Genomic DNA, 25,346 nt, shown 5'->3' with positions numbered 1-25,346 from the left:
GTCATGTTTGCAAAGGACTTGCAGGGTGTGTAATATCAGCCCCTCATGCTCCTGCCTGACAGCAGATCGAATGCACTGAATTACCTGGACAGCAGGCTTGCGAGAAGGGGGAAGGAAGAGGTGATCAGAGGCAAATCAGACAAAACCCTCAGGCTCTGCCTTCCAAAGACACCTTGGCAGTCACTGTCTGGGGTTCCTCTCCTGGTGATTTTGGAGCCAGAAGTGGCTTACAGGCAGCCCTGTGTCACCTCCAGATCTTGTTAAATCTTACTGAGTGTGGTGGAGTGGAGCGGAGTTCCCGTCTCTTCTCACCCTTATCAGACAGTCAGGCTCACACTGCTTGTCCTGAGGATTCCTCTCTCAGGTGACAGTGCTGGGGGAAGGCTGCAGCAAGGGGACGCCCGGCTCTCCCACGGGTGAGTGAGTGGCCTTGGACGCAGTTCCCTTCCCGACCTCCTCTGGGCCACACAGATCTTAAGCTAAGCTTTCTCGGTGGTTCCTCCGTCTTTCCGTCTTTCCGTTTGAAACCTGAGAGGAAGAGCCGGGGCTCTTCAGAATGGCCTCCTCCCCTGCAGACTTGGAGCTGCACCTGGACCCAGTCCCCAGGCCAGGGGGCGGTCCAGCTGCAAAAGCAGGGGTCACTGAGCTCCCCTCCAGGGAATGTGCCAGGCGCCTGACTATGGCGCAGCCTTCTGTGTATCAGCTGTTCTTTCTTAAACCAACTGTTTAAAAGATGAAGATCTATCCTGAAAATGGGCCCCGGGACCCTTCTTCCCACTCTGCACACCCCTCCCCAGTCCTGGGATGACTCCCAGACAGCACCCACGGCTCTCTCTCTCCAGACACACTGGTGTTTCCAGAAACCTCCGAGACTGTCCTCCTGCTTACAGCAAAGCACCCCAAACCTAACAGGTTGAAACTGTAAACACTCTCCCTCCCTCCTTCCCTCCCTGCAGATTCCTGTTTTCCTCTGTCTCGGTCAATGGCACCAGCGATTAGTTTCTCCAGCTGGTCTTGGTCATCCTTGGGCTCTTTGCTTTTCTCCTGCTGGCCCAGCTCCCTCGTCCTTCACTAGGTCCTGCTAAAACCTTCCTCCAAAAGGTCTCCGGGGTCCCTCACCACCTACCAAGCCCGCCAGCCTCTCTGTCCCCCACCCCTACTGACTGAATACAGACCTGCCCTTAGCACGCTCCTGCTTCCAGCCCCCACCTGTAAAGTCAGTCCAGGCTCCTCACATACAGGTAGACCAAGCAGCCCAGCCTCCCTGCCCTTCTTCTGCAAGGCAACGTGCCCTCTGATTTACTCCTATGGTCCTGTATTTGCCTCGCCCCTCAAGCTCTGGTACGTAGCAAACTCCTCTGCCATCTGCTGAGGCCCTGCTCATCAGTGACCCCCCCCCCCCCCGACCCCTCCATGCCAACCAGGACCTCCCAAGTTCTCATGACACCTCCTATGCAGCCCTGATAAAATTCATGCCACACTGCTGTGTAGTTTATGAACACGGCAGTCTCTGCCAGGACAGCAGCTGAGGGCCCTCCTCATCCCCAGGGCCGAGCTCAGGGCCCGCAGAGGACTGCGGCCAGCCCACGGGAGCTGCATCGAGAGCTGGAGGCGAGGACCGTGCCAGTCAAACACACAGACCAGGCCTAACGCCCCCCACTCGGCAGAATGAAGGTGGACCACCACCGCCTCCACCAGGGCCAGGAACTCCACCAGACATGGAGGATCAGCATCACGACTGCGTGTAAACATGCTGTCAGCTGTCACTGCCGACCACACTCTCCAGCGGCTTGCCTCGTGTCCCGGACCATCAGCGAATCGCTATTTATGAGTTCTGCAACCTGTATTCCGCTACCTAGAGAAGGGACTAATATAGACTCTCTTAATTATTACCCTGGGGTTCAGGAGCGCAGTGGGCAGGGCAAAGCTGAAAGGGTGCTCTGTCCACGGACGTGCCCACAGTACATTCCAGGAAACAGGACACGGCTGGTGCCAAGTCCCGAGGCTCTGCGAAGAGGCGACACGACCTGGTGGGGGCGTGGGGTGGGGGCTGAGAGGCCAAAGCCCCAGCCACAGGCCCAAGGAGACAGGCAAACAAGCCCATCCATGGCAATAGTATCAACAGTGACCCATCTCTGGTCATGACCCAACTTCTGAAAAACTCACCAGAAGGAAGCAAAAGGGGCAAATCAACTGAATTCAAACGAGGGCGAAATTGAACCATTTTTTAAATGCCCCTCATTCCAGCGGGTTAATGATTACGTGGACAGATGACTTCCGTCAGGAAGGGCAGCGGGGCATCGAGTGCCTAGTGAGGATTCTGGGTCGACCGGCAGGTTTCTGCAGCTGGTATAGACTGCAGTGTTGGGAGAAGGACTCACACAACCCATGACGTCCATTTACAGCACACAGCCCAGAGTCAGCCACATCACTTTTAATGGCTTGAGATTCCACAAGAATTATCACTATGGTAACATTTCAGAATGGCCGTCGGAGTTACCAGGCGCCAGTCCACGGGCTTGGATCGCGCAGAGCCTCTCAGCACAGACCAAGTTATTTTCAAAATTCATCTAATGACTTCACATGTCCAGCAAAGCTTGGTGAGGACTTGGCTAATGGGATTATTTGCAAGTGTGAGTTAACAGAACACACACCCCGTGCACAATAATTGTCACTCTGAATCAAGTTCCTTCCTAACAAAAAGCCCTCAGTATAAAATAATTCACTGCTGGTTATAATGCTGCAATACATTCTTTGTGTTTTTGGTATGTATTAAAGTAGTATGAGGAAAGACAGAAAGGCATAAAATTTGCCATTACTTCTGTTACTTCAATAACTGACTTTAAGGTATTTTATAAAAGAGGAAGTAATATCAAGTATACGAGATATTCAAAAATGCTTGTGGGTGGACAACAGAATACACCCTTCCACTGGGAACACACCCTCAAATTCTGATAACCCTACTGTTCTCAAGGGAGCCCTGAGAAACACGGAGCGTTCTTCCCTCCTGATTTCTCTAAGAAAGCGGAAAGCTGAACTCAAAGGCCAGTTTCACGGGCACTAGGGTCAGGATTCTCAACTCAGAGACAACCAGCTCAAAACCAGAGCTCAGAAGACCTGAATAATGTGCTTTTCAAACCTGAGCTGCTGCCTCCAGTGACAGTTCTCAAAACCAGCTGAACGCATTTCTCACCATTGTCAGACTCGAATAAGAAAATATTATGGTACTTCTAAGGCAGGAACAGTAAGCACTGTTTCAGATAAGAAGTGTTTTGGAAACACTTACGTTAGTCAAATCCTTATTTTGTCCTGGGGCTAGAACATAAACCTATGTCTTACTGTGGGTCTGGTCAAAAGCCCTGCAAAACACCAATGGGGTACAACACCTCTACATGTTTCCAAGAGAGGCGAGGTGACCTACCCAAGGTAATACCCGTGAGGCAGGGATGCATTCAGACATTAAAATGTGAGGCCTCCTGGCTTTTAAACATTCCTTCCCTTATGTAATCCTGCCTCCTTCATCAACAAAATATTCAACACAAGCATCCAATAGGAGGCACTGACAAATAACCATATTTGAGAAATTGAAGGAAACACTGACACAAGTTCTGTTTTTACCTGTGTTGTTAAGACCATACGCCCTTTAACTGGGCCCTTGGGAATCCCATAAATTTTTAATTACAAAATTGTGGACCTGCAGAAACAGGGTGTTACAAGCGAGAATTGTTCTTTCCAAGGGTTACGCAGGGAAAACGTTATCCAAGCCTGCCAAAAGCACACGGCATTTTCAAGGCCGTTTACCAAGGAAACACACACACTGTCCCAAGGGCATTCTGAACTGAGGCCCCTGCCAGCGCCTACTGTTTGAGCTCTTATAGAGGATGAAGGTGAATCCCAGGCTTCTGTTCCAGAGAAAGCCCAGTTCTTGGTGGGAACAGCAAGGAGGTCTCCAGCTGCCGTCTCCAGGGAGCTAGAGACATCACTAAATTCCCATACAGAGCTGGCTCTCTCGGAAGGACAATCAGACATGGGGAAAGAGGTCTACCTAAAAAAACAAACACATGAAACAGTTTAATGCAAAGAAGTAAAATAAAGAAAATAAAAACCGGATGATAACCCTATTGTCCAGGGAATACCTCCTGACCTTCAGAAAGAATAAAAGCAATAAATGAGCATGGTCAGAAGGCCACAGGGTGTTTCAGCACAAGGTGAGCCGTGGGGGGTCACCTGGCATCTCCAGCCACTTTGCACAGAAAGCAGGTGCTTATCCCTGCCTGGGAGGTTGTTTGTACTTCCTGACTGTACCAGCCTTTACCAGATAAATATTCTTTTTAGAGGCGGACCTGAAGGCTTGCACTACCTGCAGTGGTCTGCACCTTTTACACTTAATTTATATCAGCACGTGAAGATCTGTTAAAAAAAAAAAAAGCTGTGTCGTGAGAATGTCACTCTCTGCAGACGGATCCAATACCCAGACCATTCAATATTTGGTGCCTATCTTGTAACCCCCCCACCCTGAGAATGGCTCCAGTTGCACCCTGGGGGTCTGCTAGTTCCGCTGAGGACAGGCGTGGCGCGGGCCCTGCCCTCTACTCCCACAGCCCAGGAAGGAAGGCAGCCCGGCTCACGGAAGCCACAGAAAAGGAAGCTCCTGACCGAGGTGTCAGCCCCGGCGCTGACAGGGCCAGGGCTCTGGGCTGCCCTGCCTGCTCCACCACCTCCCACGAGAAGTGCCCGCAGAACGGACGACCCTGGGGGCCTCCCCGCCGCGGTAAAGGAGCCGCTGAGAGCGCTGCTGGGGCAAGGGCCAGCGCCCACACCCGGGGGTCTCGGTCGGAGCTGGCTCAGGGGGAGGGCTGGGGCCCCCATCGTCTTGTTCTGCTGCCCCACAAACAGGGTCTCGGGGGGGCCCCGGAGCAGGAGACCACCCAGGCCGAAGCCTCGGAGCTGATCTCTGCACCCCCACCATGCCTGGCCTGCTTTTCCTGGACAGGCCATCCGATCCAGTGGGGAGGGTTTCTTGCTGGAAACCTCGCTTTTCACTAAAACTCTTGAATTGAATAGCCATGGGTGTTTACAGGCCCAGGAATGCACACAACAAAAATAGGCATTTAAAAAGTGAGTTGAAAAAGTCACAGCCAGGGAGTGCAGCGCTGGCCAGGCAAAGGAGAGGAGGGGGCTTCCCTTGGCCTCAGCGGGCGGTCAGGCAGAAGACCTTTTCCGGCCGGCGGCCCGGCAGCGGGCATTCCTTTGGGGTGACAGCAGCCTCCACGGTCTCCCCATCCTCCCACAGCCTCGGCCCGGTGACTAAGCACACAGGAATCCGCGGTGCCCGGCCCCCCGGATGGCAGGAGGACGGCTGGGCAGACGCAGCGGCCCAGGGCCCCTTCCCCGGAAAGAAAACCTGAGCTCTGCCCTCAGCCTGGGGGAGAGCAGGAGGGACAGGGGGTCACAGCCCCCAGCCCGGGGAGAGCAAGAGGGGACAGAGGGTCACAGCCCCCAGCCCGGGGAGAGCAGGCAGGACAAAAGGTCACAGCCCCCAGCCCGGGGAGAGCAGGAGGGACAGGGGGTCACAGCCCCCAGCCCGGGGAGGGCAGGAGGGACAGGGGGTCACAGCCCCCAGCCCGGGGAGGGCAGGAGGGACAGGGGGTCACAGCCCCCAGCCCGGGGAGAGCAGGAGGGACAGGGGGTCACAGCCCCCAGCCCGGGGAGAGCAGGAGGGACAGGGGGTCACAGCCCCCAGCCCGGGGAGAGCAGGAGGGACAGGGGGTCACAGCCCCCAGCCCGGGGAGAGCAGAAGGGACAGGGGGTCACAACCCCTAGCCTAGGGAGAGCAGGAGGGACAGGGGGTCACAGCCCCCAGCCTGGGGAGAACAGGAGGGACAGGGGGTCACAACCCCTAGCCTAGGGAGAGCAGGAGGGACAGGGGGTCACAGCCCCCAGCCCGGGGAGGGCAGGAGGGACAGGGGGTCACAGCCCCCAGCCCAGGGAGAGCAGGAGGGACAGGGGGTCACAGCCCCCAGCCCGGGGAGAGCAGGAGAGACGGGGGTCACAGCCCCCAGCCCGGGGAGAGCAGGAGGGACAGGGGGTCACAGCCCCCAGCCCGGGGAGGGCAGGAGGGACAGGGGGTCACAGCCCCCAGTCCAGGGGAGAGCAGGAGAGAAGGGACAGGCGTCACTCCTGCAGAGGGCAAGGCACCCAAGCCCAGATGACAGCCCATGACCCCCCACCCTCCACGGGGCTTGCAGAGGCCTACCTTTGCTGATGCATCATAGGACAGCGTTTTGGAGCGCACCTTCATCTCTGAATAAAACTCTGAACAAATGATGGTGGTTTGCTCCAAGGAAGCAGAATTAAACACTGGAAAGGCAACAAGTTTGATCTGCCCAATAAATAAAAGAGACTAAAAAACAGAAATCTACAGAGACTAATTCATGGTGAAATTGGCCATCCAAGATTTGATTTCAAGAAATCAGTTCCTGACACTTCATATTACTCCCTGTATGACTTTTACTCCTTTCTTTAAAGAAAAACAAGTTTCCTTTCTGACTTTATCACAACCTGCCCTTCATCAGAGCTAGAGCATCCACTTGTTTATTAACGATATTTTTTACAAGATTAAAGAAGGGTTTTAAAAAGAAAACAATTCTCCCAGTCACAAATCAGCCAAACAAGGGTACCTGATCACTGATCAGCATCAAAGTTCTGCTCCCCATGTGAAAATAATCCATCAATGTAAAAATAAATCCACCCTAAGGGGAGCGAATAGGGGGTCAAGTCTGAGACACAAGCACAGTATTTGAAACTCAGAAACAAGTTGTTTCATGATTAAGCATCTGTATTCTTACTGCGCTTACATCACTGTTTCATTTTCATCTTCATCTTTAGTCTTACATTTTCTGGTTACGTAAAGAAGGTTGGGAGAGAAGGGCGACGAGTTAGGAGGCCGTGCAAACGGAACCCTCACGACCTTCACTCTGCAGCTGTGTGCTGAAGCCCCTTGGCTAGAGGAGGACAGCAAGAACCGGTCGACCACGGACCTTGCCTTCTCCAGGACGAGACAGGCCAGCCGATGACTGCCGGGTGTGTGTTCACCGGCTGGCACAGGGCGGCTCACGGGAAAGTGGCGTGGTGTGATGGGGAGAATCACAAGCTACGGTATCAGACAAAAGCAGGTCTGATTCCAGGTTGGCTGCTTGGCAGCATGAAAACTCACCCGTGTCACATCAGGTCTCCCTGCCTCAGTTTCCTCACCTACAAAAAAGGTGGGGCAGGGGGAGGGCGGACCGTCTGCATACATCCCACAGGCCGTGACAAAGCCTGAAGCAGACTACTGGAGGGGTCATTCCAACCACCCAGCTATTCACAGTTACCCCGTGAGCGCCAGCTATGATCAGAAACCCAGTCCTTCCCCGGTGCCACTGGGCTCCAGAGGGGCACGATGTGGCTCACCCGTATGGAGACAGCGATCTCACACCAAAGAACTCCCCGCCAGCTGACCCCCAGCTGCCAGGGTCCCCACACCAGGGTTAGATCAGCAGGCTCCTTGGAGGCCCCCTCTTTCAGGGACTTGCAGAAGCCCGGCACGGGTTCTAATCTGCAGAACCCCCGAATGTCGGGGGATCTTCTAACAGGTCTGAAGAGCTCCAACCAGAGTAGCAAAAACTGCTCATTTGTCAATATCGTTAGATGCCTGGGATTTAGACGTGGACTTTTTTTTCCTATTCACAAAACACTGAATCACAAACAGAGACAGAACGAGGAGACAGATTCGGGCCTCCTAAGATGCTGTGGCTCTGTATCTGCCATCAGGCAAATACCTTTCTCTTACCACTGACAGCGTATCGTGGGGCCAAGTGCACGTGCCCACCCTCGCATCAGGCCCAGAGCCCCAGAGCAGACAGCAGAGCAGGGCGGATGGCGCAGGGGAAGGAGGCTGTGCCTGGCCCGAGACGGCGGACGGGGGCACCCCGGCTTCTAACACAGCTCGACCCCCAGAGCACCGGGGCTGGCCCTGGCTCAACCTTCCAGACCTGTTCCAAGCTGAAGCTTCCCTCTGATTCGCTGTGACTTCTCAGGAGGATTAGGCAGGGCATGTGAAGCGAGTTCCTAGAAAGTGTTCATGGAACACAAAGTTCTAACTCAATTTCTATATATTCCAGGGCCAGTGGCTTCTGTTTTGTTCTAACGGTACCACAGCCTTGAACAACTGAAGCCACAGATACCCCAGCAGGGCTGAAGGGTCCCCAGGGGGAGACCAGGGCTGTCAGCCCCTTGCTTCTCCACCGCGGGACAAGCCCTCTTCCCGCTTCCTGAACCAGAGCATGTCCTATGAGGGCAAGGGACTCCGGAGCCCTCCGTCTGTCAGCTCCAAGCCAGACCCCTCTCAGCTAGAAGGCCTGGTGAGCATACTCCAGACACAAGGAGACAGGTCAAGGGTGCGTCCACCACAGAGGTCTCAGCACCAGGGGAAAGGGAGGCTGGGGGCCCAGGAGAGGGTTGCCATGACGGCTGCAGCCAAGAGTGAGAATGGGCAGATACAGGAACGCACAGGCTGAGGTCCTCGGAGAGGTGCCTTCTGAACCAAGTCGGGGTCAGACCTGACGATCCCCCAGCTCCCTCTCCCCTGTGAGATCCACACAGACAGACGGGCAGCAGCTCCCTCAGCCTGCACTGGCACTGCCAGCTTCAGAACTGTCCCAGCGCCCAGGGGACAATGTTCAACGCACCGACCCAGCTGGGGAGACGGCCTCTTCCTCCCAGGCCGCTCTCATTCCCGGGGCCCGCACCAAAAACTCCCTTACCAGGGAAATCCAGAAAGCCGAGCCTCCTCAAAAGTCAATCTTGCAAGTTCATAGCCTTGTTTTTGGTTCATAAGTGATACGGAATAATGTGGGGTGGGCTGGAGGGAGACACATGGTATGAACAGTTCACTGTCACCTGCTGTACACTTCTACTAGTTCAAAATTAACTCATTTAGTATCTACTAGTCTACTAGTTCAAAAGTTAGCTCTACTAGCTCAAAAGTTACTAGTTCAAAAGTTAACTCATTTAGTATCACCTTAAACAACAAAACAAAACCCTAGGAGAAATATAAATTTGTTTAATTCTTTCCATTTTCTCAAAATCTTAACCACTGATCCAATTAACTGTGGATGGACCTAAACGGTTCCAAAGCTTTTCCAACCTGCTAGCTAAATGTGATCTCATTACCATGATAAAAATTCTGGGAAACTTTAGTCTTCTGAGCATACAACACAGGATAAGAGAATGAAATCCATTCAGTTTCAATCTACTGTTCCACTTAATAAACAAAAAATGCTAACAATGTGCGTTTTGAAAAGAAATTTAAGTGGTTTCATAATGGAGATACTGTGAGTTTTCCCACGACGTTAAGTGAAGGCTTATGACAAGAGTTTAATGAGCTGTTATCCAATATCTTCCAGGCCTGGGGATTTCAGCTTCTTCCCCTCAGAGGTTGCTCAGAAAGCATGATCCGTACTAAATGGAACTGCCCTCCTCAAACGTCTTCACTTTTACAGTCTGTAATCCAAGTCACTCTACTAGCAGGCAGAGAAATCCCAGTCAGCTTCAAAACTCCCTCATCTTTCTATTACTTCAAATGACAACCTGTTCCCAGTACTTCATCTTCGCAGTAAGCACCAGGAGCTGAAAAGATGAAATCAATCTCACATTTCTCTCTGCCGGTTTACATGACATTTGTTTCAGCAGATCCTCTTTGCCACAAATCCTCCCTTTGCCCATTCATGTCTGCATACTTAACATAGATTTAATATTTCTCTACGCCAAAGATCGTACGCTGAGTTTTTCTCTAACTGGAAGACAGGCAGGAAGAGAGGGAGGGGGCTGTCTGGGATCCCTCTGCTGCCACAAAGAACAGTTCATGGCAAGACAAGTGACGCAAAACTTACATCGGCAGCCCTACACATCAGATCCAAAGAGGGGGAAAAAAGAAGAACTGAGATGTCCCGAGCCTGTTCTGGTTCCAGACACGGTCAGACACTTCACTGACCTTATGTAATAAAACTTGCTTGGTGGCCCTCATGGAACAGGGAATCTAATCCAGACATGGGTTACAAATCCGCACTTCATAAACATCATGACATTAAGTAATGAACCCAAAGTCCGCCACGCAGTAACCAACCAGAGTCCTCCAAGGGCAAACACTGCACCTTCTGGTGGACATGTCCTGGAATCAACTTGAAATCGGCCCCCACCCTGAGGCTGAGAGGGACGCCAGAGTGCTGAGTCCTCACACTGCTGTTCCCACTGCACACCCAGCCTAGTCCCCCAGGTCTGACTACCTGGGAAGTGCTAAGCCCTCAGGGAGGATTTTTTTAAAAATCAGATATAAAGTGGAAACCACCAACTTCCCATCATCACCCCTGCCTTAACCATCGGTCAGCATAGGCACCACCTTCTGGGATAAAGTTCAATAGGTCTCATCTTCCAAGAACCAAGCTGTGGGCAGTAATTCCACGCAAACGATATCTCAGCTGAACAGGCGTGGGGCGGGACCACCAGCAGGGACTTCAACCACCACTCAGACTTCTGCTTTTGTGAAATGATACCCTCCACATTCCATACAACTTGCAAAGTTCTGAAATGGAAGCTATTCACGGGTTGAGGGCCGTGTATACAGTGCTAGGCAAACAGTACCGAGCACGCGGGCACGTGCTGCGTGAAAGGCCTCTATCTCACTTGAGGCAAATGCTCTTTCCACGCAAAGCTCCAAATTCAGAACTCTACCCACTCTGAGCTCTTACAGCCTGCTGCCTCTCCTCCTCTTCAGGCAAAAATCGTGGAGTATTTCCTCACACGGTGTGAGCTGCGTGTGTGTCTCTCTGGAATGTCATGTTCTTTTATCTTATCTCAAGATAAAATGCTAAGTTTCTATCATCTCATATTGCCTGGCATGGGACTTGCACACAACAGGCTGACTGATGGAAACTGCGAGAATCTTGGCCAGGTAACAAGTGACAAAACCTGCACAGACGCATCAGGACCGAAATCAGATGCTACTGATAATCCACACCTTGTTGCCCTTCTCCCTTACCACAGGAATGAGACGCACAAAATACAAGCTCTTTCACCTCATTGCTGAGACTGGATTTATGTTAACGAGAATGGGGAGGAGGAGAAACAGACTCAGCAGAAACGAGAATGGTAAGAATCCCCCAAATCTTGTGTGTCCACATCCTCTCACACCCCACACTCACTCAGTTGATCTTAAACTCTACTGACATTTAGTTTATTCATTCCAACTGGAAGATCAGGCATCCAGTCCCATCACTTCATGGCAAATACATGGGGAAACAATGGAAACAGTGACAGACTTCATTTTCTTGGGCTCCAAAATCACTGCAGATGGTGACTGCAGTCATGAAATTAAAAGACACTTGCTCCTTGGAAGAAAAGCTATGAAAAACCTAGATGGCATATTAAAAAGCAAAGACATTACTTTGCCAACAAAGGTCCGTCTAGTCAAGGCTATGGCTTTTCCAGTGGTCATGTATGGATGTGAAAGTTGGATCATAAAGAAAGCTGAGCACTGAAGAACTGATGCTTTTGAACCGTGGTGTTGGAGAAGACTCTTGAGAGTCCCTTGGACTGCAAGGAGATCCAACCAGTCCATTCTAAAGGAGATCAGTCCTGGGTGTTCATTGGAAGGACTGATGTTGAAGCTGAAACTCCAGTATTTTGGCCACCTGATGTGAAGAACTGACTCATTGGAAAAGACCCTGATGCTGGGAAAGATTGAAGGCAGAAGGAGAAGGGGACGATAGAGGATGAGAGGGTTAGATGGCATCACCAACTTGACGGACATGAGCCTGAGCAAGCTCCACGAGTTGGTGATAGACAGAGAAGCCTGGCGTGCTGCAGTCCTTGGGGTCACAAAGAGTCAGACATGACTAAGCAACTAAACTGAGAACCATATGTGTCATCCAAAAACATGTTATAAATTCCATTTTATATTAATAAAATTCCTATACCTATCAAGACTGGGCCTAGCACCAAGATTGGCACTCAGGATCCCAAATCCTGACTAGACTCACCCTCACCCCGACACGATACCAAGAGTGAGGACCTCTTAGTCTGCAAATCCTGGGCACCTCCACTCCTCATGGCCAGCTCCCCCAGTCTTCATGAGAACCGACCCACTCAGAAGCTCTGCAGGGTCAGGCCCACAGGCAGACACATTTCTCCAGAAGACATCCTCCGTGCCTTCCTCCGACACTGGCTGTGAGGCTGGAGAACCAAGATTTATAAACAGAGAACAAGTCGGAACCCACAGTGGCTCATCATCGACTCGGAGAAAGAGACAAGTGACGAGTGCACAGGGCCTTCTGAAACCACGTACAGAGCTCCGAGGGGCATCGTCACCGACCAGGAACAGGGCACAGGCTCCACACTCGCACGTGGGCCTTGCAGGCCTGTGAGTCCCCCACGAGGGAGACTCAGGGAGGTGTCCTGGAAGAGCAGACTCGAGCCAAGCCGTGACGACCCCACAGATGACAGTTAAGGATCCATCACGAAGAGCGTGGCCACAGTCGTCTGCCCAGCTAGAACTCGCTATGCACACGTCCCACAGCCAGGCCGCAGAGCAGAACGCACCCCGCTCCCAGGCCACTCAGCAAGTGCTGCGATTCCACCCTGACCATTCAGAAGTGCTTCTGAGCCCACGGCACTTTGGCAGGATCATGGGAGACGTCAGCTGCTGGCCACGAGCCGGAGACGCTTGCGGGCCGGGCCCGTCAGCTTGCTCCGACTGCGGGTGAAGGAGTGCTTACTTGAGTTGAAAAGAATGATTTAAATGAACTTAAATTTGTGCAACATAACCGCATTAGATGGGGGTTTCTAAAAGTACTTATGAATAATTCACTTTGGTTATAGCAAAAGCCAGACCAGAAAAAGTCACGTCAAAGACACAAGACCAACATAAATTCTACTCAATTTCCTACTCTCAATGCCTGTCTAACCGCCTTTCTTGCCCTCCACCCTTTCACTGAGATGGTTCGTTGGCCTGTGCTCTACCTGCTGCCCCGTGGTGAGCTTGTCAGAGCCAGCTGATTGCAGCCCACCCTCCCACCCTCCGAGGCCCACTTCACAAGCCTGCCCCTGAGGAAGGGTAGGGCCCATCCCCAAAAAGAAGGCAACTGCTTCACAGCATGGCAAGCTGGGAACATGTAATAATCTCATGCTCTAGCATGCTTCCTGAAGTCCAGCGCCAGCAGCTCCATCCCAGGTCCCCAACACCTTCCAGCACAGCAGGGAGACAGGGCTGGACTCACTCAGTTCAAGAGATGAGGAAACGGGGAGCAGGCAGGCAAATGGCTGGCGCTGGGCCGCTCAGCTAAGCGGCCAGCGGCGTTGGCCAGCGCTTTCTGCGGGATAACAGGGATGCTTATGTGTTCACAGTTTCCATGCAAATTCCGTCAGCTCATGAGGCAGGAGGCCCCCTACTCCTTCCCGCCTTTTGATCACCCACCACTTGCCTCTCCAGCCTGGCTTCAGAGATGAGAAGATGCTGACAAGAGTTTTGCTTTTATTTTGCTAATTGTGGAAGAGTTTAAGACTGAAGGTTGAAGAGCTGACATACGAAAGTCCGAGCTTCACACTTAAAAAAAAAAACTGTGTACCAGCCTTGTTGCAAAGAGAATCTGCACTGGCTCATGCCAAACCAATCACCCAAACCAGTCACCTTTTATTTGTTTGCGGAAGGGGTGGTCTGAATACCATCCCCATCACCACTTCTCTCTCATCACCATCTAATCCCTCCTTACACATCTTCAGTGGCTCCTCTCTAAGCTCCGAGGCTCTCCATGAATTACAACAGTGCCCAGCAAGACAGAGTTGCATTTACCCAAACAAATAGTCTAAACCTTCCCACGAGACCAAGTCAAGTCGAGTGTCTGAAGTCCCCAACTTCACAGCACGAGCATGACGTTCACTGAAGCCGTGACTGCAGCCTCACCACTCCCTCTGCCTGGTAATGGGAAGGAGGCACAGCAGGCCCAGAGAGCTGTCGTCTCCAAAATGGAACAGCAAACTAATCCTGCAAAACAAATTTATCTTACAGTGACAGTCTGTTAAGTTGGCTGTGGCTGTTTTATCAATCGCCTCTCAATAAAATACTGCTTGATGGAAGCAGACCCAGAAGTTCACCCCCCACCTAGGCGCCCATCTCGGGCATCCAGTGTTTTCCAAGGATATTTTTCTTAGCAAACAAGAAATATCTGTGGAGCTAAAGAAGCATTCTTCTGGGAAAAAAATGATACATTCTCAGAATTCTATTCATAAACGACGATGGTATCAAGATCCGGAGAGTCTCAACTCCCACACTGGATGCGAAAGCACAGTCAGGATGAGGGGGTGGCTGAGGACGGGGTGGTGGGGAACCCGGTGATCTCAGAGGATGACACCCCGTCGCCTAAACTGTACCCCCAGACCACTAGTTAAGTTACTTCCAAGGGGGAGTCTAAGACGCCCCATCCTGCACCCAGGCTGCTCCGTCTTTCCTTGTGAATGGAGGAGAACTCGAGGGCCTTTCCCACCACCCTGCTTAAAAACCTGCTCCAGAGCGTCTCTGACACAGCTACGCAAATGCTGCTAGAAGAGTACCGCTGGATTACAAAATAATCCCATCACTTCTAGTCCACGGAAGAAGAGAACAAAAATACATCCTATAACCTGAGGAGCAGTCTAAGATCTGAATAATATCATCGTTTTAGCTAGGCACAAGGGGCCATTCCGAAGTCAAGAAGTCAGGACAGAAACATCACACTGGGAACCTCAGGAACAAAGCTCTTTGCCTTTTCTGGACCCAGGGAATCTGACCAGTTTCCATTTGTCTCCATGTTACCACCCAGTACCTTCTTGGGTTAAAAAAAAAGTCCTAATTTGAACACTTTGGCTGTCCAGGAAGTGCTTCTAATAATAGCAACCTTCATGTTGCCTTTTTGTGCATCACAGGCTCTATGCTTCCCAATTTTTTTTTTTTTTTTTTGCCCTTTTTTACTACTAAGCCCAACTACCCAGTCTCGGCAGCTGCTAAAAACCATCCAAGCCCTTTTTATCTATCCGGAAATCCAGAATGGCAGCCTTGGCTCACAGATCTGCCGCCAAGGGCAGGCGGAGGCCCCTTGGAGCCGGGCCCTGCTTCCCGGGGCCCCAGGGCAAGACGGCTCGGGGCCGGGGGCCACACGGCCTCCCCGCACCAGCCCCCAAACCTCCCCCTTCCCCAGCCCCTTCCTTAGGACTCGCAGAAACAAGCAGGAGACAGCTCCTCATGGGTCGCTCCGCGTGCACAACCTTAACGTAGCGTCCCCAAACACACTGCCTCTGTTCCCATCCCACGTGGGTGCCGCGAAAACCGGCACAAAGAAAGGGAAGCGGGCTGGCCGGCTGCTTGTGACCAAGGCTGAGAAACAAACAGCGACTTCTGTTCCGTAACGAGCTGAAACAGGAGCCAGGCTTCCGGGAGAGGGCCTGCATTCCTGCACAGCGTTTTCCCACCCACCTGATCCCCTCGAACGGAAGGAAGATCTCGGGGAGGACAGAGGCAGCCAGTGTGTGTTTCCTGCGCTGCGGGTGAGAGGAGAGAGAGGAAGGAAAACAGAACAGCCAGAGCAGGCGAGGAGACTGGGTGGGAGAGCACGGTGGTGTGCACACGCGCGCGTGCGCGCACACACACACAGCAAGTGCTACCCAAAGGAGGGAGTGAACAGGCACACGCTTCTGCAGGGGGCACATGCTTCTGCAGGGGGCACACGCTTCTGCAGGGGCACGTGCTGAGCTGCTTTGGCTCTGTGGGACCTGCAGTGGTCACAAATAAAAGTGCACACCCTCGTTATCTCTACCCCAAATTGGCCCACTCTAACCACTTCGCTGCTCTCTGAGGAAAACACGTTTTTAAAAAAGATAATACTTAAGGTTAGTATCAAACAAGAATCTTGTTGTTGATATTCTTAATTCTTCCCAACACCAAGCCTGCAAACACAGTAAGTTCATAGGGTTTGATAACCAAATAAACACAGTTCACCTGTAACGGCAGAGACCCCTACTTGCCTACCCATAAGGACATATGTCCTCACTGAATGTTCTTGCAAGATACAGCTTATCTGGACAGACATAGGAATTTGAACAATTTGGATTAAATTAGCGAGAACCACTCCTACACTGTGCCATGCTATTTATGATAACTGAATTTTTGCAATTTAGAAAAAGTAACAGAGAAAGACCATAGAAGACATGGCAATAAACATACACAGTCAGAATGCTCAGAATTTTAAACCATCTCAGAATGCAGCTCTCAGGTATTTAATTTTTGAGAAGACCAACAGCTGCTGGTCTTTCCTAAGAACCTACAGTGCGCTGGGCACTGTGGCACTTTACGAGCGCCAGACCTGCTCACCCCCGCTTCAGGCGGAGGACGGGGCCTGGCAGGCACGCCTCAGAGCCTGGGGCACAAAGCGTGGTGGCAGAGTCCCCTCGACCCACGGACTGAGCTCAAACCTCCGCCACAGGGTGCCGTGTGTCCGTGCTGGAAGGCGGTTTACTTTCTTGAGTCCCATTTTGTACAAAATTACATATCCTTGCAAACATCAATCTTAAATGCCACGATGGTCCACAGGGGAAAGCCACACCGTCCAGGTGCAGGGCCACCTAAACATGCCCTAAGACCGGTGAGGCAGAGGGTGGCAGGCACGCTGGAGTTAGCTGCTGCCTCCACGACACTGCCAGGGATGAATAAACACGCTGGGAGATCAGGAGTGAGGCCCGGCCAGCAACACGGCACCCTGAGAACGGCAGAAGAGCCGCCACGCTGGCCCTGGAGGAGTGCCGTCTCCTCCAGGTCACCCCACCCTGTGCACGCAGGCCCCAGAGCCCCCATCCCTCCCTGTCGTGAGATGCCTTCTGTCTCCCCATGCCCCTGCAGGCCAGGGAGCCGCTGCTCCAGGGACTGGGAAGGCAGGCCGTCAGCCCACACAAAACCCAGCCCTCCCGACAACGTCCAGCGCAGGCTGCGTTAGCCAGCAGCAGAACCCAGAATGGTCTAGATTTTGGATTTCCACCGGGGGTTCCCCTCTTCCCCATAAAAGACCTCTCTGTGCGTGCGTGCTAAGTCACTTTAGTCATGTCCAACTCTTTGTGAACCCCACGGACTGTAGCCCACCAGACTTCTCTGTCCTTGGGATTCTCCAGGCAAGAATACTGGTCTGGGTTGCCATTCCCTTCTCCAGGGGATCTTCTGACCCAGGAATTGAACCCATGTCTCCTGCATGGATCGGCAAGTGGACTCTTTACCAGTAGCGCCACCAAAAGACTTCTACGTTTCTTAAATCCAGATTCCCGAGTTAGGCACAGTGATAAACAGATGACTATTCTGTTTAATATCCTGTGTGTTGCAGACAGAGATTCTATCTCCTGCCCCTGATGTTCCCAGAACACCCGGGCTGTCTCTCACTTCCTCCAAGTCAGGGGGCGCCTTCCGTCCCAGAATGGTGTCAGAGACTCCTCCTCCTCTAGCCTGAGTCCCAGAGTCACACCAAGTGCAGGAGAAGGCCTGTTTCCAAGTCAGGGCTCCCGGCTCCACAACCAGCCAAACCTAAGTCCTAACCCACCCCATGCCCTCAAGTTGAGCAACGCAGTCCAGGACAGGATTAGCCAGGGGCCCACACGCTTCACGTCAGCCCCACTTTAGCAGGCAATGTCACACTGGCATCCACACATGGAGAGTGAGAATAGAAATATTAACGCAACAAAAGAAGGAGGCCTTCTAGGAGTTAAAAAAAAAAAAAAAACCAGAATGGTCTTATAAGTAGGCTTAACTAAGGAAATGGGAAGGGACTCCAGAATATTTTCCAAAGATCTAGAATTGCAAAAAGCACCCTAGGAGACATATTCTGGAAGTTTTTTCATCTCCAAGACGAGATCCCTATTAAAAAAAAAAACAAACTTCTGAAGTGAGCGTGGGACAGTGACACCTTAACTCGGTGCCATCTAGCCCAGAACGACGCCTTTCAGCAACAAGGCCCGGGGACCAAGGCGGAGTCAGCTAAGAGGGTCCCAGGGACACAGGGGCTCAAACTGCCTCTCCATCCCAGGAACAGGGTCACCACCAGGGAGCAGAAACGCCATCTCCACGCGTGACTATAAAAGGCAGAGAAAGGAGGCCCGGGGCATGTGACCCCCTTTCTAAATAAAGAAACCCCCACACTGGGCTCAGCTGACCGGAGCAGGGGCCTTCCAGGGGAGGAGAGACAGGCCGCAACTGACACGCGAGCCAGAGCCCCTGGACGGCCTGCGCCTCCTCCGGGACGAGCGGGACCCCCTCAGCGCTGGGTGCACGCAGGCCCTGCCTGGCCCGCCACGGCAACACAACACAGCGTTTCACAGAACGAAAAGGAGAACAGAAGAGGAATGAGCAGAACCGCTGAGATGAAGTGAGGTGCCATCACACACCCGGGGTCTCCCCACCTCATCTCAACCTAGCAGGCGGTTTACAGACACTAATAAGTTGCCACTTTCACCCATCGGGCCTGACACAGCAAGACAAGCAAAGGGGGAAGGGGGCAGCTCCACCCCTCACAGCAGGTCACCCTCGTGAGGAGAGGCTGATAAAAGCCGGAGAACCCACTGAGGGGGAGATACACGATTACACCTGTCTTCGTTTTAAGTTCCGGGCCCCTGGGTGGTGAGGCGGCAGTGAAACATGTTCCACTTGTCAGCGAAGGGAGCCGGCTTCTGCCTTCTCCTTGAAAGCTCCAACCTGTCTCCCTGGTTTCTCCTCGCTGAAGGCGGTAGGAAAGGCACTGCGCTCCGGGCCGCTGTCCCCAGACGTCCCCTTTGGACGGCAGGAAGGCAGCGCCGCAGCGAAGCCGGCCCGGTGGGGCCCCTGGCAGAGCCCAGGCCCGCTCACTGGCCGCACCGTGACGTCAGGGACCTCATGGTGTTCACTCTGACGACTTGGAAAGTACTTGGAGACTAAGTCCAGCAGTAGGTTTTCAGATTTTTTTTTTCCGGTTGGCAGGGGGTGCCATACTTGAAATCTCCTACCAGAAACCCAGAAGGTAAGCTAACACCACACAGGGTCAGGGCGTTGCGCCGGGCAAGGAGAGAACCCAGGAGCCCGGGGAAGTCCCCCGTTCCCTCCCTACACGCGGCCATCCTCCAGAGGATAAAGAACAGTACCCTCGGGCCAGGCTTCAGCTTTCGGGATGGGTCACACCCTCTCCACCCTTCCCCGTCATCCCCAGCCTTGGGTCACTCTGACCAGGGCAGGGGACAACGGGGGTGACCCCAGGGAGCAACGGCCATGAAAGTGACACAGGAAACGTCCGCATTTTTTAATCCTTGCGCCTTCTGGCTCGCCAAGCAGTTACGCCACACCGCTCTCTGCGCGAGGGGGAAGATGCATCTTCCTGACAACCCGTCTTTCACAAAGCAGGAGCAGGCTCACCCCTGGGGGACGGCTGTGCTGCCCAGGTGCTGGAGGACATGCCCAGAATCTACTCAGACAGGCTTCTCCTCCTCAGGAAGAGCCCACCAGAGTCCACCAAGCCCCCCAGGCCTCCAGCAGCAGGCGGCCAGCTGCTCAGTGGGGCCACGGACCCGCAGGCACAAGGCCAGGTGCAAGGCCCGCTTCATGGGCTCCCACGGGCTCCTTGACAGGATTCCAGGGAGAGCAGCCTGTGGGTCAGCATGCGCGTGGGCAAGGCCACTGGGGCGAGGCGGACAGGCAGGGCGGCCAGGGAGAGGCCGTGTCGCTGAGCCAGCAGAGGGGAGACAGAGGAAGGCAGACTGGGGAAGCACCTCGCGCGGAAAGGCCTCAGTGTCCGGCTGGAAAAGGCAGCATCCACGTGGTACACAAGTGTCCGACACAGGCGCTCGGAGAACAGGAACGCTGCCCACGCAGAGGGGAGGCAGGGAGAACCCCGGGCTGGAAGTGAGGAGCCAGGAACCCCATCAGACGCTGACACCGCGTAACTGAGCGCTTCTCTGTAACGTCTAAAACCTCAAACACATCCTTGACTTGACACCTCTCTCCAGAGGTCCCCCCACCGTCTGTAGCTGCAATGCCCGTGGGGGTCCAGACATGACTGGGGATGGGCTTGAGGGCTCACGGCGAGGTCTGAGCTCCTGGAGATGGGGTTTGGAAGCCAGATGCAGGCGGGAGGCTGCTGAAGCAGCGGGTGAGAAACTCTGGGGGAGAGGACAGTGGAAAGACGGTCCAAGGAGAACAAGGACTAGAGACTGGACCCGGAAGAGGAGCCAGAAAAAAGGCCGCAGCGCAAGCAGGAGGAGGACCAGAGATGCAGACAGGCGGGGACGGTGGGGTCAGCGTGCCGAAGCTCAGGGGGCCCACCTACAGGCTCAAGGGAGGGAAGAAGCCACACTCATGCTCTTTAAAGGCCAATCACCTCGAGGAGGTGGGTAACTTGCACCAACATAAAACCACCCCTTGAAATTGGAAGATAGAAGTGGGCAGGGAACCCACAGCACAGTGGTTTCTTTAATGGAGAGGTGGCTGTCAACAAAGCCACTTTGCCCCTGCAGAGTCAGGATCTACAGAGGGGGTTCAAAGGGGGGTGTCAGGGAAAAACTGCCCACGGGCACCCCATGATTGAGGGCTTCTCCATCCTGTCAAACATCTCACACACATCTTGACCTGACACATCTCTCCAGACGCTCCCCCTTCGTCTGGAGCCAGCTCCCGGAAGAATGGGGTGCTTCCGTGCTTCCTCTTTTCCAATGGCCATCTTCACACTCACGGGGACCCCAAGGCAGACATTCTGTCTGGACTCAGCGCCCCCCACCTGGCTCCTCGGACAACCCCTCGGCTCTGCCTAGAGAGGTGTGGAGCAGCACAGTGCTGCGGTGCTCAGCAGAGACAGGACTTCTGCAGGCAAGAACCCAGCACCTTCTGCAGCATGCTCTGAGCCAGCGCTCTCTGAATGTATCAGAGCACGAGCTCCATCTGTGACTTCAAATCCTCTAGGAGCCCCATTAAAAAGTAAAGAGAAACAGGCAAAACTAACCACAGTAACGTTTTACTTCATCCGTCTAAAGCATCATTTTAACATGTAATCAATATACAGAATATTAAGGAAATAGCTTTCTTTTCCCCCGTATTATGCTCTGAAATCCAGTGTGTATTGCACACTTAAAAAATCTCAATTCAGACAGGCCACAGTTCAAGTACTGGACAAGACTCGTGGCGTTAGTGGCTACCACACAGGACCCTGCAGGTCAGAAGGGAATCTACGCAAAGGGAAAGAGTTCCAATTCAACTAGAAAATCCCCAAGAAACCTGCCAACCCTGGAGCTTTCAGGACAAGCTGAAGGGAAGACAATTTCCCTGAATGCTGTCATTATTTTTAAATAAATATTCCATTGTGAAATCACAGAAAAACATGAGCAGGCCTGAGACACTGGCCCGGGAGAAGGTTGCAGGGTGCGGCCTTGGGGAAGAGGGTGTCGGGCCAGCAAGCCTGCCAGCATCAGACGCAGCGGCCTGATGCCCGCCCCCCAGGCCTTTCTCAGGAGCCTTTCCCCTTTTTCTCTCTAATCTCCCAACAGCCTATGACGACGCCATAGGGCTACCCCATTTCACAGATGAGAAAACTGAGGGCCAGCCCAAGGTTAAACGTCCAGTCACGGCTACTAGACTTGGGACCAGAACTCATGCCTCGCCCCTGCACCCGACTTCTTCAACAAGAAGCTGGCCAGAAACAGCCCAAAATCCACAGTTAGACCTAAATAAATACTGAATGAATCACTGAACAAGTGCCCACCAAACGACTTTTTAAGTAACACCTCCCTTTAGTACAGACCTTATGAGTTTTCAGAACAGTTCTGCACACACATTTGACCATCACTAAGGAATAATATGGGGCTGCCCAATGGAGCATTCTAAACATAGCCAACTACAGCCCAGAAGGGCTAGCTGGTCCAAGGTCAGCTCCTTACACCACATCCAAGTCCAAGGTCACCCCCTTACACCACATCCAAGTCCAAGGTCAGCCCCTTATACCACATCCAAGTCCAAGGTCACCCCCTTACACCACACCCAAGTCCAAGGTCACCCCTTTATACCACATCCAAGTCCAAGGTCACCCCCATTATACCACATCCAACATCTCTCCACGACACATGACACCTCATTTGAAGATTACTTTTTCCTTTAAAATAAAGTTTTTAAATGTCAAAACTACTTGAAAATATTCTTTGTTGTTTTTTCAGAACCAGTGGGTAAGCTAATGACAGGGTAGTGTTTTAATCAATCACAAATGTGACTTTAGCACAGTATTTTCCCCAACCCAAGCCAACAGGGATGCTCCAAGTGGCCTGATGGTGTTCTCAGCTCTTTGAGGTCCTGGCTGCAGCCCGTGGAACCCCGCCCTCACTGGACCAGTGTTCACCCTCCCACCGGTGGAGTGACAGGGAGCATGAAAGCACGCCGTGTGTCAGAGCCTCCTTTCTCTGCTTCTGCCCTGGGCTGGCAGGAAGCTGAAACAACGCTACCTGTGGGGTCTGGCCTTTGGTCTGTTTATCTTACACACGTCACGGTTTAGGCAAGCCTACCAATTCGGGATTTCTTGGCTCTCCGTGGCCAGCTGGAGTACATGGACTCCTTGAGGCTCTAACTGGGCCAACCACTAAACTATTTATAGGTACCACTCTGCCTTCCAGCCAGCGAGGGGAACCCTCCTGGACAACAGACCTAAACATTGCCAAAAGCAAGAAGACAAAGGCCCAGAGTCCCATTTCAACACCCAACAACCCAGCGCTCAAGGCGTGGATCACAATCAGGCAAGAGCTCAGTTACACTCAGAGGAAGTCACACACAGCAGATAAACAAACAAGAAGCTTCCAAACACCACCACCTGACCCCCAAGAGCAGTAAACACATTTCAAAGTTCTTTCACTAAGAGGTTTCACAAGATTTGCACAATTCTTCAAGAAAGAGGTAGACAAGAAAGGAAGCAGAAGCCGGGGGTACAAAAATGAGCTTGCTGCGCGGCTAGCTACCTGCCAGGTCAGCCTGAACCCGGGGCTCCTAGACACGGTCCAGGGCTTCTCTACCAGCACCTCCACCCCATCATAGACCAGGACGCTCAAACACTGAACTTCATCATTAAGGACCAAGGACGGGGTGCAGCTCACCACTTTCACAGGATGTGAGCCTGTCTTTACCTCTCCTCTCCTCTGTAATAATCCAGGTGCACTCACATAAAGGAAGCCCTGCGTTACCAAAAAACCTCCTTCCACACAAAGGATAAAAGAGGTGATGATACATACACAGCCCCTGAGTGGTGGGACTTAGGCACTTCCCAGCACACTGGGTCACCCTGCCCATCAGAAATTCAAAGCAGCAGATCCACAAGCCTCCAGCCCGGGAGTACAGAGGATGGTTTCTAGCGTGTCACTGGAAGGGTGTCACAGCTGGGACGGGCTGCACCCGCCAGCTCCCAGATGTGAAAGGAAGCCCCCTGAGATGCCACATTCTCGTGGCAATAGAGCCGCACCCACCCGGGAGAAACACGCACCCAAAGAGGAGGGCGGACGAGGCGGGGGGGGGGGGGGGGGGGGGGTGCGGGGAGGCGGGGGGACCGAGGCCACAGCCTCGTCTTACTTTTCTGGCAGCGGTTTGTGGTCCAGCAGCGGTAGTTGTACTCGTTGTTGATGGTCGTCTTCTCGCACAGCGGCTTCTCCTCCATCGTGCCCGGGCACAGGTCCCCACACTCCTTGGGGGGCTTGTTCCCCACGATGTAGTTGTTGGAAACGGCGTCCAGGATCAGGGACCAGTCCACCGTGGAGAGGTAGCAGAGGTCGGCGTTCTTCTCGATCCGGATGGCCCCGCGGGTGATGTTCCGCAGGTTATAGAGCCCGATGTCCTTGAGGTTGGTCATCTCGAAGATGACCAGGGCGTAGTTGTAGAAGAGCTTCCAGCCGCGGATGACCGTGAGGTTGGGGAAGAGGTCGCCCAGGCTCTCCAGGCCGGCCACGCGGAACAGCAGCAGGTACTCGGTGATGACCGTGAGCTTGGGGAAGCGGTAGCTGCGGTAGTCCTCGGCCTTGGAAATGAGCAGGATGTGGAGGTAGCCCTCTATCACGGTGCAGTTCTCCAGGCGCCTCAGCTGCTGGTAGTCGTTGCGGATGTCGATGCCCGGCCCGCAGACTGCAGGGACACAAGAGGGGAGTCACAAGGAGAGCACAGTTCACAAACACTTCCCAGCCCGCCACACGGCCAGTCTCCAGGAATCCTACATGATCGCTAAGGAAGTGAGACCCCCTCTCACCACCGACTGCCATAGGAGCGGGGCGCAGGTAGACTGTCTGGGGAGCTCACTGGCCAGTGCTCCTTCGGGATGGGCCTGCTGTGGGTCAGAGCACGCAGTGCCCTCACCACTGCGGAAGACGCCACCCCACCTCACCGACATGCAAACCACAGCCTGGAGCCCAGGGCCACACAGGGACACAGGAGAGGGCCAAGGCTGCAACCCGGGCCTGCCGGCGGGTGCCCGACCACACACGCCCTGCCCCTACTGCAGGGCACAGCGCCCAGCGCCTGAACCAACAGCCCCGCAGCCGAGGGACAACAGCCCACGGCCGCGCCAGCCTCAAGGACGCCCCGCTGTGTACACCGGAGAACAGGCACTGTGGCCTGCAGGGCAGGGACCCAGGAAGCACACGCCCATGCAGGCGGCCCTGGGCTCTTCCCCAGCACTGCATATAGACAGAAAGGCTAACTCAGCAGTGAGATAAGAACCTGTGATTTTTACGAATAAAAGAAGTATCCAATTCCAACTTTAATGAAGTGTTTTCTTAATTAAGGACGCTTCCTGTAGAAAGGTTAGGTGATAGCAAAAAGACAGTAAAAACCATCAATAATCCCTACATCCAAAGATATCACTAACTATGCAAATTATTCTTTCTCTAGAATTTAAGGTAAGGGAAATCGGACAACAATATAATGCTTTTAAACATACTTCCTTCATTTCATATGAACATTTTACCAAGTCAACACCCTTCTACATCACCATTTTATGAGGGAGACAGTAACGGTAATGCGTAAATATGTACCATGAGTTCATTTCTTTTTAAACCAATACCCTACTGGTGAATATCCAGGTTACCTCCAATTTTCCACATCATAAACACTCCAGTGGACATTCCCTGCAGATATTCAAAACTATTTTCTGAGGATAAAGCCCTAGAAGTAGATTTTCTGGGCCAAGACATTTGCAGATTATAAAGGTTTTTGATAAAATAACGTCAACACTGGAAACTGTTTTTAACTTTTAAAAATTCTAGATATA

General features: G+C 53.0%; 1 protein-coding gene across 1 annotated transcript in view; it reads right to left on the bottom strand.

Annotated features, from left to right (window-relative positions):
* The window catches only part of IGF1R (insulin like growth factor 1 receptor), a 293,719-nt gene that overhangs the window by 216,636 nt on the left and 51,737 nt on the right, over positions 1-25,346 (bottom strand). Inside the window, exon 2 of the mRNA XM_020910910.2 lies at positions 23,660-24,205. Within this exon, the coding sequence (XP_020766569.1) occupies positions 23,660-24,205 (546 nt within the window). The remainder of the gene's footprint in view (positions 1-23,659; positions 24,206-25,346) is intronic.

The sequence above is a fragment of the Odocoileus virginianus genome, chromosome 16 (assembly GCF_023699985.2).
Source record: "Odocoileus virginianus isolate 20LAN1187 ecotype Illinois chromosome 16, Ovbor_1.2, whole genome shotgun sequence".
NCBI lineage: Eukaryota > Metazoa > Chordata > Mammalia > Artiodactyla > Cervidae > Odocoileus > Odocoileus virginianus.
This window is presented reverse-complemented; position numbering and strand designations above follow the sequence as displayed.